Source organism: Salvia hispanica, chromosome 2, assembly GCF_029641045.1.
Source record: "Salvia hispanica isolate PSC_SH4W2 chromosome 2, Shi_PSC_v1, whole genome shotgun sequence".
In the NCBI taxonomy this organism is placed as follows: Eukaryota; Viridiplantae; Streptophyta; class Magnoliopsida; order Lamiales; family Lamiaceae; genus Salvia; species Salvia hispanica.
In genome coordinates this window covers 60904153-60919349 of record NC_142693.1, presented here as the reverse complement: position 1 = coordinate 60919349, position 15197 = coordinate 60904153, and the positions used below count along the sequence as shown (strand labels likewise).

Here is a 15197-nt window from a genome sequence, read left to right as displayed (position 1 = left end):
ACTGTAGGCGCGATTCGGCGATTTTTTTTTTTTTTTGCAACCAACGGCTATAAACAGCTATAATTCCTACACTATATATAATTCCTCCTCCTCCATTCATCACACACAATCTTCATTCTCTCAATTTTTCAATCTCATTATCTCAATCTTCAATCTTCAAAATTATGAGTTCAAGTAGGAAAAATTCCCGAAAAGGTAAAGGCAAAGAGCCGAGTATGCAATTTCCCACTGATGAAGCAAATCAGCAGTGGATGAACTCGTTGTTGTCGATGGGTTCTCCTCCCGCTGGACGCCCCTCCCTCTTAGTTTTTTAAATCTTTGTTTTTTATGGTTTTTTATTTGTAGTTTTTTTCTCTCGTTGTATTATATTTTCCAATGATTAATACAACGATGAATTGTTCATTATAAATCTATTTATTAAACACATGTGTAGGGAAAATTAAACAATATTAAAAATGATGATGTAAAAATGAAATGTTGAGTTAGAGAATTGGAGCAGTTGGCTAAAAATTGGCTAAAAACTAGGGATAAATGTTGGTGCTGATGTAGCGCTGATTTGACAGGAGTTAGGGAGAAATAAGGGAGTTTTTAGCCGGACCATTGGGAGTGCTCAAAGTAGTTAAATTGGAGGGGCTATTCTTATTAATTTGTATCACTGAGTCCACGCTCTGTTGGTTTTATAGCGTTTTGGATAATAGGAGAACTCACGTTGCCTAATTTTTGTAGGCTGGGATTCCAATAGTCACCAAACTCTGTTGTACTAGTATTATCACTGTAGCTGTGTAGCATGATTTGAGTAATTGATTTACGTTGTGTGCTATCCTAATTATTGTATTTATAATTTAAAAAATTTAGTTAATAGCATGAAGAAATTATTTTTAAAAAAATATTCGATTTGTTTACGATTTTCCGATCAGAGCCAAATTACTAGATCAGATAAATAAATCTCAACTTTTTTAGACTATCAGTTTTGCTTTATTTGCACAAGAAAGACAAAAGATTGAAAAAATTCTGTAATTTTTGGTAGCTCATTTTTTTTTCTGAATAGAAAATACTATTTTTTCGATTTCAGTTGGATATTTATCCAAGCAGACTTATACGGCTCGACCATTTTATTGAAATTGTATATTGTAACTAAAAAAAAGAGAGAGCATAAAGGAATGGAGTAGATATTATCAAAGCATAAAAAAAATATTACTGTATTAAAAATTGATGAAGAGCTTTAGAGCATTCCCAATGCTCTCCCTAACAACTCCCTTATTTCTCCCTAACTCTTGCTACATCAGCGCCACATCAGCACCAAAATTTATCCCCAGTTTTTAGCCAATTTTTAGCCAACTGCTCCAATGGTTTCTCTCTTATTTCTCCCTTATTTTTCCCTAACTCAAAAAAAAAAAATCGCCGAATCGCGCCTACAGTGGGCGCCGATGATTCGGCGATAAATCAGGAGTTGACGTTAATTCTACCGAATTAACGCCGAATTATTGCCGAAACCATCCCAACGCCCGGCGAAAAATCGGCGATTTTCAGCAAAAAATCGCCGAGTGTATCGCCTAACCATTGGGAGTGCTCTTAGTCTATTATCAAATTTTATGGTTTTTAGGTGATGCCTATTTTGTAACGACACTAAATTGAAACGTGTGTTTAAGTTTTAAGAAGACAAAATTGATAATTATTTACAGTTTAATAAAAAAAATGCACTTTGATTTACTGCAATATCTCAGCCTTTTAATTATTTTGCCTGGGCTAAAGTTATTTTAGTATTTTTTTGGGGGGCAAATTGTCTGTAAAGTCTGAACTTTCAGAATAGTTTGGTTTTTCCCGTGAACTTTAAATGTTGCATGAAAAGTCATGAATTTTACCGGACTGTGTAAATTTCTCATCCGACCCGATAGATTTCCGACACAAACTTATCCTACGTGGAGCACCGGAGGCGTGACTTGGCGCCAGAAGGGAAATTTATACAGTCGGGTAAAGTTCATGACTTTTCATGCAACAGTTAAAATTCATGGGAAAAATCAAACTATTGTGAAAGTTCATGACTTACTACTATTTGTCCTATTTTTTAAAAATTAAGAATCACAAATAAAGCGCGCAATTAAAATTAAAATAAATAAAATTTCACAAAAATCAATACTAATTACTACCTTTTAATTCCGTTAATTTTCTTATTTTATTAGATATGTAACTAATTAAATGTCATTTTATTAAATCATGAAAAGTGCATCATTAACAAGAGACGAAGAGAAAAAGAGTAGTATAAAAATTATTATCAAAATTTATTACCAAAAAAAAACATTACCAAAAAAAGTTATTATCAAAATTAGACTTACCTTTTATATCCCCACACATCCAATCCAATGAAATTATAAAAGCCAAACTAATGCGCTTTCTAATGTAGCATAAGTAATTTTTTAAATAGACGATTCATTAGTTTACATTCAAAAACGAAAGGGAAACCTAAATTCAGACTGCCACAGCAAATCCCGGCAACTGTAATCCACCGCTGGCCTACGTTAACCGCCGCGCCCTTCCTCCATCTCGGTGAGCGCAGCGCACAAGTCACAACCCTTAATTTTTATTCGAAGGTGAGAAAATCGTTGTAATTGATTATTTATTGCGTAACCTACGCTTCCGATTTATCGTATGCGTCCATTGTGAGGCGAATTCTCAGCTGACAAATTGTTAACGGCAGGGGTTTTTGTACGTAATGGCGACTGATAATGGCGACATACTGATGCTAGAGGCGCCACCGCAGCCGGAGCCGGCTCCAGCGCCGGCAGCTCCAATAATTGATGCTTTGCCGTACATTGATGACGACTATAGCAATCCGAAGGTTAAAGAAGAGGTCGACCGATTGGTGGAAGAGGAGATGCGGTTAAGCTCTAAGAAGCCTTCCGATTTCCTCAAAGAGCTCCCCCCTCTCCCCACATTCAACTTTCAGGTACACATAGGGCTTCAATTTGGGATTTTAATCTAGTTAATAGTTATTTTGATTTTTGTTTTAGTTTTGCATTAATACTGTGTGTTAGATAGCTTTAGAGGAAATCGACAATTAGATGTTTTAAGATTGACCTCCCATCCTCTTTAATTTAAGCATGGTATTAGCTTGACAGTTGTTTAATGTATGTCTATCTGATTATTGATTATCTCAATACTGTTGATATTTGGGGAATATATAATTGGAAATTGGGTAATTTTTTTCTTCTGAGAACTTTTTATGCATATTGCTAGAATTCTGAGAGAAGTGTTTCTGTTATTAACTCCACCCTCTCCTCTCCTAGTTAGATGCTAATGACATACCCCTTTCCCCTCTGTTTCTTGTCTGTGTTAAACTTAAACATTTGTTAGCAGACTTTTGGCTCTAAAGCATAATCTTATTTTGAGGATCTTCCTTCTTTTCTGAAGATTATCATATTTGCTCCCCTTTAATACTTTTACCATTAGCAGACTACATCTCTCTACTGTATGTGTGTTTGAGAGAGAGAGAGAGACGCTGTGATGCTTTCGTGCCTCTTATTCATGTCTTTGTTTCAGGATCATCCTATGCTTGCAAAGGAATATGAGAGAGTTAGAGCTGGGAGACCCCCGGTCCAAATGGATACATCCAGATATGGACTTGATGTGCCACCGGTGAATAAGCGAAACGATGAGACTGCATGGAGGCAAGCAGTTCAGAAAGCCCAGCGCCTGTTGCAGCATCAAGTGATCAGGTAATGTGGTTATTGCAATGAAACTAATATGATCTTAATACCAAACGTAATTTCATCTTGAGTGAAGGTTTCCTTCATATGCACAATACTACCAAGTACCAACCATTATCTTGAACTATTGAACATATGTCATATTTTTTTTTCTGTAGGCTTGAAAATCTGGATTTGATGCTGAAGCATGGTCCTGATGTTTGGAAGTTGTATAATCAACAGTTGGAGGCATTTCTGTCAAGGTGCATATCTCTCTGCTTAATGTGAAATAGGAAAGTCTTTAAACGTCCCGCTTGTCATTCATTTTTCAGTTTTTCCGTGCTCCGCTATTCTTATTTTTTAATTAACTGAACGAATGTGTTACAAGTTAATGTTATAAAACCTTTAGCTTTAGCTGTTGAAAACCAGGCTTTACTGCTTGACTGGGCATTTTACTGGTTCAGGTAGCTTTCCATTCTTTACCTGTATCCTATCATTTGTGAACCTTGAAATCCTTTTCCAGAGATGTGAGTTGATCTACCAATTTGGTTACTAGGTCTATGAAGCTTGCTAACTAAAAATTTGCTAATGTCCATGCAAATCCATCACATGTAATACATCTATCTTCGGTTTCTTTTAAGGCCTTTCAAAGTTCTCTGCCTCAGCAGCCTATAATTATAATCTCATAATCAGAGCTCTGATGTTACTTTACATGCTTCATTTGTGCTTATCCTTTTTAATCCCTGCTTCGAAACTCTCTCTTAATTTCAGACACTTCTGTAGCTCTACTTTTGCAACGCTAATGTTTTTGCTTCCTTCAGAATGCAATCTCAAGTTCTGGAGCTCAATGGACATATTGAATCTGTCAATCGAGAGAGGAAGTATCATCAGGTACTTCAAAAGAGCTTGTTTTATTTTTCTTTACCTTTCCCCTTAGCAAGGAAAAATCACCAGGACATGATATGCCTAATGTCATTATTGTTCTGTAAATATTCAGCAAAACACCGCCTACGAGCTCACTGCTTTATCTGCACAATGGAAGGAGCTCTGTCTAAAAAACATTGAAATAGAAAGTGCATGTGCTGAAATTGAAGCCCATGCTGAAGCAGTAAAAATCGAAGCTGCCAAGAGGTAATTAATCTCCGATAAGTCAGTTTTCCCTTTTGTTTCCCACACTCACAAGTTTCTTACACGGTCATACTCAGGGGATGGAATTTGGAGGCAAATGTTGAGAATGGAACTATTGCAGGAAGCTGAAAAATGAGGTTTGGTTGAAGTTTGTGGACAGTTTACTGTGTTATCTGATACATGAAAAATAGGTATCAGTGATTCGATAGAACAGGGAAAGAGATTTAGTATTGTGTACCAGTCATTGCATGGATTTTGATGCTAAGTTATTTGTTCTCTGTTCGTTTTTCAGTGCCCATCGATTTACTAACATGGTTTTGTAAAATTAATAAATTATCACGACGGCTTTAGTGCTTTACTAACTTTTTTAAATATATTTACGTGATTCGTTTGTGGGTTAATTTGTCTATAAAAATGTGAATTATATCTAAAATTTTGCTTTTAATTAATTGCTTTATGTATAAATACATGAACTGTTAATTTTATTTTTATGTTTATATTAAAATTTCGTTGTTCACTTGGTTCTTCGGAATCCATTGTGAGACAATGTAAGAGAATTCCATATGGAAAAAACAGAAGAGAGTTTCATGACTATAACTTCAAATCATTTTCTTGTCCTACCTGTAACCAAAATCTAGCCATTATAATTATAGGGTATTATCAAGAGCTTTGTACTTTTAGATGTCACATTGGACTTCGGACAAGCTAGGCTCATGTTAAATTCTAAACAAAAATTTATGTGAATTGCAAACGTTGATGTAAATTAGGATAATATAAAGTAGAATTAGGTAAAAACTAAAATTTTAATGTAATTCATGTATTATTCACTTTCTCTCTCTTTTTTGAACAATACCCCACTATGAACTACTCTCTATATTCAAGTGAATTACTCGGGTGTTCGCAATAATTCAGCTCGGCCACTATGAACAATAATTCAGCTCGTGGCCCTGCCTAAGCCAAAAAAATTTGGCTAGGCCACAAAAATACTTGTCCATCCTAATAGTGGACAAGCCAAAGCCACTAAATTAATTAATTTTTTTATTTTTTATATATTTTATTTAACTAGAATAAAAATTATCGGACTATAATAATTAGAAAAAAACATAAATTAATTTAAAAAATGATAATTACAAGTAAATATCTTTATTGAAAATTTGAATTTTTAATTATTTTCATAATTAAGGTGTGAATTGAAATCACAATCCTTAATTAAAAAGTTGACCAATCTTAATTGGGATTTAGTTTTAGAGATGATTTGTTTCCTAAATTAATGGTAATTTAATTTTTTGAAAATCGACGCCCCCTTTTTAATTACTCACACACACTCTCTCTCCATATTTCTCTCTCTGCACTTCATCTTCTCCATATTTCTCTCCGCACTTCATCTTCTCCAAAATTAGCACAAAAACTGAAAAAGAAAAAAAAAATTTGAACCTGGGCGGATGCTGCAGCTCTTGGCCGCCACAACAGGGCGCCGCGGCTGAGCCGCTGTCGTGGCTCACCCATGGGCGCGGCGCCCTATTGTGGCGGCCGAGAGAATGCGACATAGGATGATGGATTTCTAAGTGATGGATTTCTTTTGGACATGAGATTAAAAAAATATACATTGAGTTAAAAGTGGAGAAAATAAAGTACGAGAGAGAAAAAGTAAAAGAGATAAAGAGAGATGTAAAAAGAGAGTGAATAAAATAAGAGAGGATTAAAATTTTATTTTTTTGTTAAAAAGAGAAATTAATCACACTTATAATGGGCAAATGGAAAGTGAAGGGAATATTAATGTGGTGGATTTGATTTGCATGATAACACTCCAAATAATTGGTTTAGAAAACCATGATAATAAATCTTTTTCAAAATAAATATCAGCTCCGTCTATGATATGTGAGAGTAAGGGGAGTGATCAATTGCTAACTAATTAGCAATTCCAAACTAAGACTAAATCTTAGCCATTAGATTAAGAAGATCTGGTGGTTGAAATAATGTCACATGATTATATATTTAATTAAAAAAATTAATAAATAACATTAGAGGGTATTAATGTCAATTCTCTATCATTAAAATCATCTTAAAACTTTAAATTTACGTAACTCTCTCGATTTAAATGATTTTTTCACAAAAAATATATCAAATTAAAGATAATTTTATAAGAATTCCAACGAGATCTCAATTGCATATGTTCTGACGACGTTCGGATGATGAAATTTGATATTTTTTATTTTAATTTTTGTAAATGTTGATAGCCAGATTTTTATCAACAAATACATCAAAAAAATCTCAATAAAACCATGTAAAAATCTCAATAAATATGTGTTTATATTTTCTTGTACTAGTGTTGATATTCTTATGTCATATTGTTGATATTTGTAATACACTATGTTGATATAAAAAACATTCACGAAAATTATCATATGATAACATAATGACGATATTATCCTTATGTTGATATTTTGTCTACTATTTATTGAAATTCTAAGACTTAATCTCATCCATTTATTTTAAAATCTAAAAACAGAGATTTGATCTTGATTTTGATTTTAGATTAGAATGCTAAGCATTGTAATATGACAAGGTGACTGTGTGAGTAATATACAATTTCGAATTGTAAACTCCATCATTTGGGTTTGCATTTTCCACTCTGAAATGTGAAAATATATACTGTATTCAGTATTCCCACTAAACTTCGAAGTTGACCCACACTATCAGGACTGCGGCGAGGCCGAGGCCGCATTTAAAAACGAGACACACGTGCTGTTTGACTCAAACCTGATCCATTGGCTCACGCTTCACGAGGGTGTCGGAGCACAATTATTGCCTTATCTCCACCCGCACCAGATTACACTCTCCACACTTGATAAATTCACTTTCAATTTCCGCGGCGCTTCATCAACATCACAATAGAGTGATCCTCGCTAACTGCCTAAATTTTGTAGCCATGAACCCCGAATTAGGTTTGCTTCTCTCAGATCTACGACCTATTTCTGTTACCTCAACTATTTATTTTGTTTTATTTTCGAGTAATTTTGTGGATTTTTCACATCAATTGTTTAAAGTGGCAGTGATCGAGTTTTTGGGGGGTGTGCCGCTGCTCCAGACGCTGCCGAGTTCGTCTCTGAGGAAGATCGCCGAAGTGGTTTCTGTTAAGCGCTACGGTAATTTGTGATTGCTTTATCAAATTTGATCATTTGATGGATTTGATCGGGATGATTGTTGGATGTGATTGATTGTTAGGAACTAGATTTGATTAACTCGAACACCAATGGAATTCAGATGCTAGCTCGATCTTTAAATGTCTCTCATATGTTCATTTCTGAGTTTGGTGAATTGAGCTAAAAGCAGTTACTGTAGAAAAGTTTTAGCAAGCTTGGTATTGGCTTCGACATTTAGCGTTGAGCTGAACCACATGCCTTCGAAAGAGCGCATAACTAGCTTTGCAAGACTTGTTTAATTTGTGGTTCTGTATTATCAATCTCCATTTTTAAAAGTGACTTCGAGTGTTGCTTGTTTGCACATTCGCAGTTTTTTACTTCTATCAACTAATCTCTTTTTTTGCCTACAATATTGAAGACCAAGGTGATTATATAGTTCGTGAAGGAGAAGAGGCGGATGGCATTTATTTTATATGGGAAGGAGAGGTAACACCGTGACAGTGATTTTCGTTGTAGACTATAGAGGTATACTCTATGATTGTGTGATCTCTCTTTAACTGTACTTGTAAATCTTCTCAGGCTGAGGTCTGTGGGTCTTTTCATTCCGATGATCAAAATCACGCTGAATATCATTTGAAGAAATACGACTTTTTTGGCCATGGTTAGATGCCAATGCTTAATTTTTCATCATATGCATTCAATTTCCTGTTCTACATCTGATTCATATACTCAAAGGGTTCTTTGAACCAGTGCTTAGACTTGAAGTGTAACTTCCCTTTTACTTCCTCTGTGCATCCATTTTGTTAAAACAAAATTGTATACTTATTACTCTATATCCCCAACATAATTTATTACCCATTGCCTCTTGCATATGCTTTGGGATTTGTTAGGGCTCTAGGAGGATTATTTGTATGCATCTCTATATAGAGTGTATGAGAATATACTGAAGGCTGAAGTTCAATTGCAGGGATGTCATCATCTACTCAGACAGCGGATGTGCTTGCCTTGTCTAAGGTTGCATTGCTATCTTATATATCAAGTATATTCCACTGATTGTGCAGGAGTGCTTATATTACATGTCTATCTTTATGCAGCTGACTTGCCTAGTCCTTCCTAATGATAAAATGCATATGTTAAAATCGAAATCAATTTGGAGTGAGGATGACGCACAGGAGAAGCGTCCACTCATTGAGAGAATTCTACAACTGGATCCTATAGAGGTATATAGCAAAAGAGTTAGTTTTTTTTTTGGAAAGTGGTGCTTTACTTGCTTTAAAGTTTTGACAAGGGGAAAGTAGGCAACTGATAGTATTCGTTTGAAAGTAGTGTCCTAAAGGGATTCTTCTCCTTCTGGAATTGCTTTTCTTTCGTTCGATTTCCCTGAGTTAGCCTCATTTTTATAGTATTTGTTTGGCTGTGTTGTGTTATCAAAAAGTTTAATCTAAAAAGTACCTGTCCTTCTCCATCACAGGTTAACATTTTCCAAGGTATTACTTTGCCTGATGCACCAAAATTTGGAAAAGTGTTTGGCGGGCAATTTCTCGGACAGGTATGCCTTTCCTTCAAAAATAAATATAGAATCACGTGGTTTCCAATTCATTTCAGAGGCCAAATACAATTGTTGATGTGATTGGTTAAGTACCATTGGATATATTTCAAATTTGTTGCCAGCTTACTATTTAAATCTCGTTTGCCTCCATATGGCCTACCATGGGCCTTTTACATATTTTCCTTTTCTTTTTTTCCTTTAATGTTGCTAATTTGCTATTGATGGATCTCTTCCACTGATTGTCTGCATTGGACGATGAATGCAGGCACTGGCTGCAGCATGTAAAACCGTTGATTGTTTAAAGATTATTCACAGTTTGCATGCATACTTCCTTCTTCTTGGAGATTTTAATAGTACGTATCCATGTCTATTCAATATCCTCAATATCCTCAATATCTCTACTTTTATCGCTAATTCTGAATTCTGCCATGCTTATGTTTGTTCAGTGATTTCCTTCAAAATACGTCTCTAGTTAGTCTTGATCTTTTCCAAAACTAATTGCGTAATGTCTTCTGGTGGTTGAGTAAAGAGAATATTCAGGTGGAGATTTATTATTGGAATTTATGTAACATTTGGATTGAATTAGTGTTATCATTATGTTACTAAATTTGTTAGTACTCCATTAAACATTGTTACTTACATAAATATTAAGGGATTTGACAAGGAGTTAGTTATTGTCCCTGAAGTTGTACGTACACAATTCTTAGGAATTTACAAGAAGTTGGTTATTCCCCCAGAAATTGTAGTAGTACTTGTTACTGAAAAATGCCTTTTTTTTATCCTGATCTGTAAATGATTACATCCCATAACAATCAGTATGAGATTCAGCAAGTATTAGTGCTCAGGCTGTAGCTATGCTATGGTTCTTCAAAATTTGAAAGTTTGATTTAGGATTCTAACTTCATTTGAAGGTTTTTATTCTAACATGTTATCAAATAGCGGATATGGCGGCTCCATGGCGCTATGGCATGGCGTTCGGCAGTGGAAACGCCATAGCACCATGGCGCTGCCATAGCACCGCCATATCCGCCATTTGACAACATTGCGCGCGTACTGCATTTAAGAATGGGGCATTGTGCAAGAAACATGGAGGTTAGGGTTGTATTTTATGCTTTATTAATTGTTTTAAGAGTTTTAGATGTTATATTTTTATTATTTTCTAATTTTTGAATTATATATAAATATTTAAGTGTTATTTTATTTGTTTAATTATTGACTGCCATATCCGCCATAGTCCATACTAATACGCCGCCATATCCTTGTGGCGGTTTTTAGGCGAACCGCCATAAGCTGCCATACGAGATTGATAACATTGATTCTAAGATGAACCCTTTCTAGGCCTCTTAGGAGTATTAAATTGGTAATAAGGTTAAAAGTGCAACATGCAATATATGCTACGAAAACATGATCGACACACAGAGCTCTTGAATCTGAAACCAAGTATATACAATGTTCAGGGGGTTTTAAAGTTTGGAGTTAGCCAAATAAGTATGTCTACATTCATTAAGAACTGGAGATGATTATGATGGCTAATAAACAATCATTGTGCTCAAATTTGATGGGTGTTCTCATTCACCATTTTTCTAATTACACCATATAGTATAAAAGCTGATCCAAAAGTAACATGTCATTATAATTGATGTTTCATAATGGTTTCAGAACCAATTATATATGAAGTGCATCGGGTACGTGATGGGAAAAGCTTTGCGACCCGAAGGGTGGATGCTATACAAAGGGGGAATGTCGTGTTTACATTGATAGCTTCTTTTCAGGTAATTCCATCATGAGTGTGATGCTCTTCTTTGATCTGCCATATATACATACATGCTCACACTGCCAATTGTAGGTAATCGGCAATCCTATAAAAGTTCAGGTGATGGCACAGTGATTTATTTTTGGTCACCATCCTGTCGTATCACGTCGCTCTCTATCAGGCTGTCAAAAGTACGACAAAGAGAAACTGAATCAGAACTAAATAACATATGATGAGAAGTAAATTTTTCCTTTATTGCCAAAAATAAAATTATAGCCCCTTCTTAGAGTAGACCTTAGATTGTTGATTTTTTTAACGTGGCTATAAAGCTATGGTATGGGTTGTATTTCATTGTACGTGGCGTCTTAAAGCTAGAAGAGATTCATTATGGGCTCTTCCTTTATTTGGTGTCTGGGGTTTCTTTTGTATGGATTGATAATGCGGGATTAGGCCGTTTTTTAAAAAAAGTAAAGGATGATTGCCTGCGAAAATTGGAGAGTGCTGAAACTAAATATGTCATTGATAGCTTACATTTGGAATGATTATCCTTGTTCTGTTATTGCAACTTTTTCTAAACATTGCGAACAATATACAGAAAGAGGAGCATCAGTTTGTTCACCAGGTGGCAACGATGCCTTCCGTGTCAGATCCAGAAAAGGTTTCGAAATACACTTTTATCAGTTCTTATTAGTGTCTTTTATATTCTGTAAAATTTCAAATTATTGCTTTGCTTCAGCTTTTATCCATGGAAGAGTTACGTGACCAACGTCTTGTTGATCCTCGGCTTCCGAGGTCTGACTTCTTATCTTGAGCATTATGTGTTTTTAACAGTACCATGAACACAATTGACCCAATTCCAAAAATAAAGGAATGTTAAAGAAATTTTACCAAATAGAGCTATATATAATTCAATAAGTTCTCGAGTTGAGCTAAATAATACGTACAGAAGATGCCCTACTTTCTCCTCTTCATTTGACGAAAGACAATGGTATTGGCTTGCCGCACCCACAATTCTATTCCCACATCACTAGATTCTATTATATCACCCTTCCATGTGGATTGTTCTCTATCTTCAATATGTATCGATTTGTTCCCTTTCTTACTCATTCTTATCAAATGTGTCCTCTCAAACGCATAAATTTATTAAAACCTTATAGGTCATTTACTTTGGTTTGCTATTAACGTGTGCTGCAGGACATACCGGAACAAGGTTGCCACTACTGATTTTTTGCCATGGCCCATCGAGATTAGGTTCTGTGAGCCTAATACTTCCACCAATTACACAAAATCTCCTCCAAGGTCTCTGGATTCTTTTCTTGTCCATCAAATTCATTTGTGATGTACTAGGAGTAATACTTTGTGAAGGCATTCTCACTTTCATTTCTGTTTTATACTCTGCAGTTTAAGGTACTGGTTTAGAGCTAAAGGAACACTTTCCGATGATCAAGCTTTGCACAGGTTACTCTCTTTTAGCAGGCCCTTTATGCTCACTTATTCGCTTATGAAAGTTGAACTTTTGGGAAATCAAATAAGAACTGTTCTCGACTTGGATTGATGGTGGGAAGTTCACTCGACTGTTGTGCAGATGCGTGGTGGCTTATGCTTCTGATCTGATTTTTCTCCAAGTGAGTTTAAACCCACACCGCGAAAAGGGTTTGAAGTCATCTTCTGTCAGCCTAGACCATTCGTGAGTCCATATTTCTCACACCGTCATCTTTTTTCCCTTTTTCTTCGAATTACAGATTCTCCACAAAGAGAGTTCTCAGTATATTTAACCGCATAATACATCTGTCGGTATATTATTCTCTCAGGATGTGGTTTCACAAGCCTTTGAGAGCTGACGATTGGCTGCTATATGTGGTAAGTAGCAAGCTCACTTCTGCCATTCCTATTCCTATCAGCAGTTAAACAAGTTCTAATTCTCTCATCCGATGATGCTTTGTTTGTTCTCAGATCGATAGTCCAAATGCTCACAGCGGTCGTGGATTTGTTACCGGACGAATGTTTACCCGAACAGGAGAGGTATAACTCATTATCCACACCATTATATAACAGACAGGTATTGAGTTTAAAAGTAGTTATATCTGATAAATTTAATTGTTATTATCAGTTAGTTGTTTCGTTGACGCAAGAGGGGTTATTGAGGAGGGCCAGGGAACCAGCTCCATCTTCCCAATCCAAACTGTAAATTTCATGGCATATATCAAGTCTATTTTGAAGCTGGCGCGTGTAGACAAGTGTGTTGTGGTAGAAATATATAAGTGTAGTTAATTTACTTCAAATGTTTAGTTATTCTCTCTCTTAAACAATTCTTGAGTGTTTCACGTACACGGCCATAACATACAAATTTGGTCTATGATAAAGCTTCATTGATGTTTTATAAATTGAGTGGGATGAAATATAGCTTGAATATCAAAATTTAAATAACACCAGACCTATGGGAATATTTATGTTGCAGCAACAAAAATCTAATGGTTCCACGTTCTTTCTCTCATGCCCTAGCCGTAGCCTCTTCCCACATTGCTCACTCCGTGATGATAGCAGCAGCTTGGGCCTCCTCCTCTGCGTGGGCGTCGACCCTCCTCTCCTCATCCTTGGCGCCTCATTGCACTTACTCTGGCCCACAAAATGGCTTCTTGACCTATCACAGCCCTAAGGTCTATCATCGCTGCCTCGTCATTGGTCGGCCATGCCCTAGGCTGGGCCCGCCACTTTTTCTTCTCGTACACCCCGTAACACGTCTCGCCTCCGACCACTTCTGTCGGACTTGGTGAAAGACTCCATTGCGGATGCCCTTATATGAATAAAAATAGGTAGACACACATAGGAAGCCCCATAAGTTTAAGTGCTTAAGAGTATATTGTCTAGTATTTCAATTTTAGAAGTAAAATAATTAATAGTGTAAATTAAATGTTCTGGCTTGGATAGAGGGCGTATATTATAGGAATTGTGGTCTGGAACAAAAATAGCGGATAATGATGATGTGGCGGGAGTCCTAGCCGAGAGAGGAGTTCCTTGTTATTAGGCCATCCGCATCCTTGTCTCTTAACTGTCTCATCTCTTTACTATTCACGGGCCCCACTGTACTTTTCAGCTCATCTCTTAACTAAGAGACAACACTTGCATCCCTCCATCTCTTAACAATCTCATCCTTTAACTATTCATTTAATTTCATTTTTTATTTTTATTTTCAACAAATTCAATTAATAAAAACACACTTCATTAAATAAAATAAAATTACAATTTAAATACCTAAAAAAATAAAAAAGACATAATTTAAAAAACTAGAAATTACAAATTGCACACTTAAACTCAAATAAAAAAAAATGGAGGCAAAGAAGCAGAAGAAGGAGTTCTCTAGTGATGATCATCTAACGGTTGCCAAATTTTGCCCAAATGTGCTCCATTAGATCCTCCTGGAGTTGAGCGTGGGCGGTAGAATCACGTGTCCTTGCCCGAATAGACAACCGCTCTTGCAAAGACGGATGCACTCCCGTTCGAGGCGGACTACTTGCGGTTGAGCTTCCCGGGGTTTCAGGGTCGAACCAATTTCCCGCCTAAGGTCCTTCGTCGGCGACAATCATATTGTGCAAGATTATGCACGTATACATAATGTCAACCATATTCTCCATAAACCACTGTCGAGCCGAGGCTTTGATAATGTTGAATCGAGCTTGGAGAACCCCGAACGCTCTCTCCACATCCTTGCGAGAGCCTCTTGCTTCTGCGCAAAAAGATACTGCTTTTCGTTCGCAGGCCTGTTGAACGTCTTCACGAAGGTTGGCCACTTCGGATAGATGCCGTCGGCAAGATAGTACCCCATTTTATACTGGCGATTGTTAGCGATGAAGTTGATGGCCGACGCCTTACCATTCAGAACTTCAACGAAGAGGTCGGAATTGTTGAGCACGTTGACGTCGTTGTTTGAGCCGGGGACCCCG

General features: G+C 36.2%; 2 protein-coding genes across 3 annotated transcripts; both read left to right on the top strand.

Annotated features, from left to right (window-relative positions):
* The first annotated feature begins 2406 nt into the window (after positions 1-2406).
* On the top strand, positions 2407-5212 carry MOS4 (modifier of snc1,4). The gene is made up of 7 exons (XM_048110009.2): positions 2407-2588; positions 2696-2944; positions 3538-3713; positions 3863-3946; positions 4505-4574; positions 4681-4814; positions 4889-5212. Exons 2-7 carry the CDS (start codon positions 2711-2713, stop codon positions 4938-4940), a joined length of 750 nt encoding a protein of 249 aa, XP_047965966.1. The 5' UTR covers positions 2407-2588; positions 2696-2710; the 3' UTR covers positions 4941-5212.
* Positions 5213-7585: 2373 nt separating this feature from the next.
* Positions 7586-13640, top strand: LOC125201606 (acyl-CoA hydrolase 2). 2 transcript variants are annotated; one of them, XM_048099783.2, is made up of 17 exons: positions 7586-7756; positions 7859-7957; positions 8373-8440; positions 8534-8615; positions 8922-8968; positions 9049-9174; positions 9426-9503; positions 9769-9856; positions 11163-11275; positions 11852-11914; positions 11993-12048; positions 12451-12555; positions 12658-12714; positions 12842-12943; positions 13068-13116; positions 13210-13278; positions 13367-13640. In XM_048099783.2, exons 1-17 carry the CDS (start codon positions 7741-7743, stop codon positions 13442-13444), a joined length of 1296 nt encoding a protein of 431 aa, XP_047955740.1. In that variant the 5' UTR covers positions 7586-7740; the 3' UTR covers positions 13445-13640. The 2 variants fall into 2 exon arrangements, with proteins under 2 accessions (XP_047955740.1, XP_088922248.1); XM_089066122.1 differs by having other exon boundaries at positions 7587-7756; positions 7865-7957.
* The last annotated feature ends 1557 nt before the right edge of the window (positions 13641-15197 follow it).

Excerpts from the sequence above, each read along its gene's own strand:
- MOS4 (XM_048110009.2), top strand. The coding sequence starts at position 2,711 with ATGGCGACTGATAATGGCGACATACTGATGCTAGAGGCGCCACCGCAG. Across the intron at positions 3,714-3,862 it reads TTGCAGCATCAAGTGATCAG|GCTTGAAAATCTGGATTTGA; the intron begins GTAATGTGGTTA and ends TTTTTTCTGTAG. Across the intron at positions 4,575-4,680 it reads GAGAGAGGAAGTATCATCAG|CAAAACACCGCCTACGAGCT; the intron begins GTACTTCAAAAG and ends GTAAATATTCAG.
- LOC125201606 (XM_048099783.2), top strand. Across the intron at positions 12,715-12,841 it reads GATGATCAAGCTTTGCACAG|ATGCGTGGTGGCTTATGCTT; the intron begins GTTACTCTCTTT and ends ACTGTTGTGCAG. Across the intron at positions 12,944-13,067 it reads TCTGTCAGCCTAGACCATTC|GATGTGGTTTCACAAGCCTT; the intron begins GTGAGTCCATAT and ends TTATTCTCTCAG.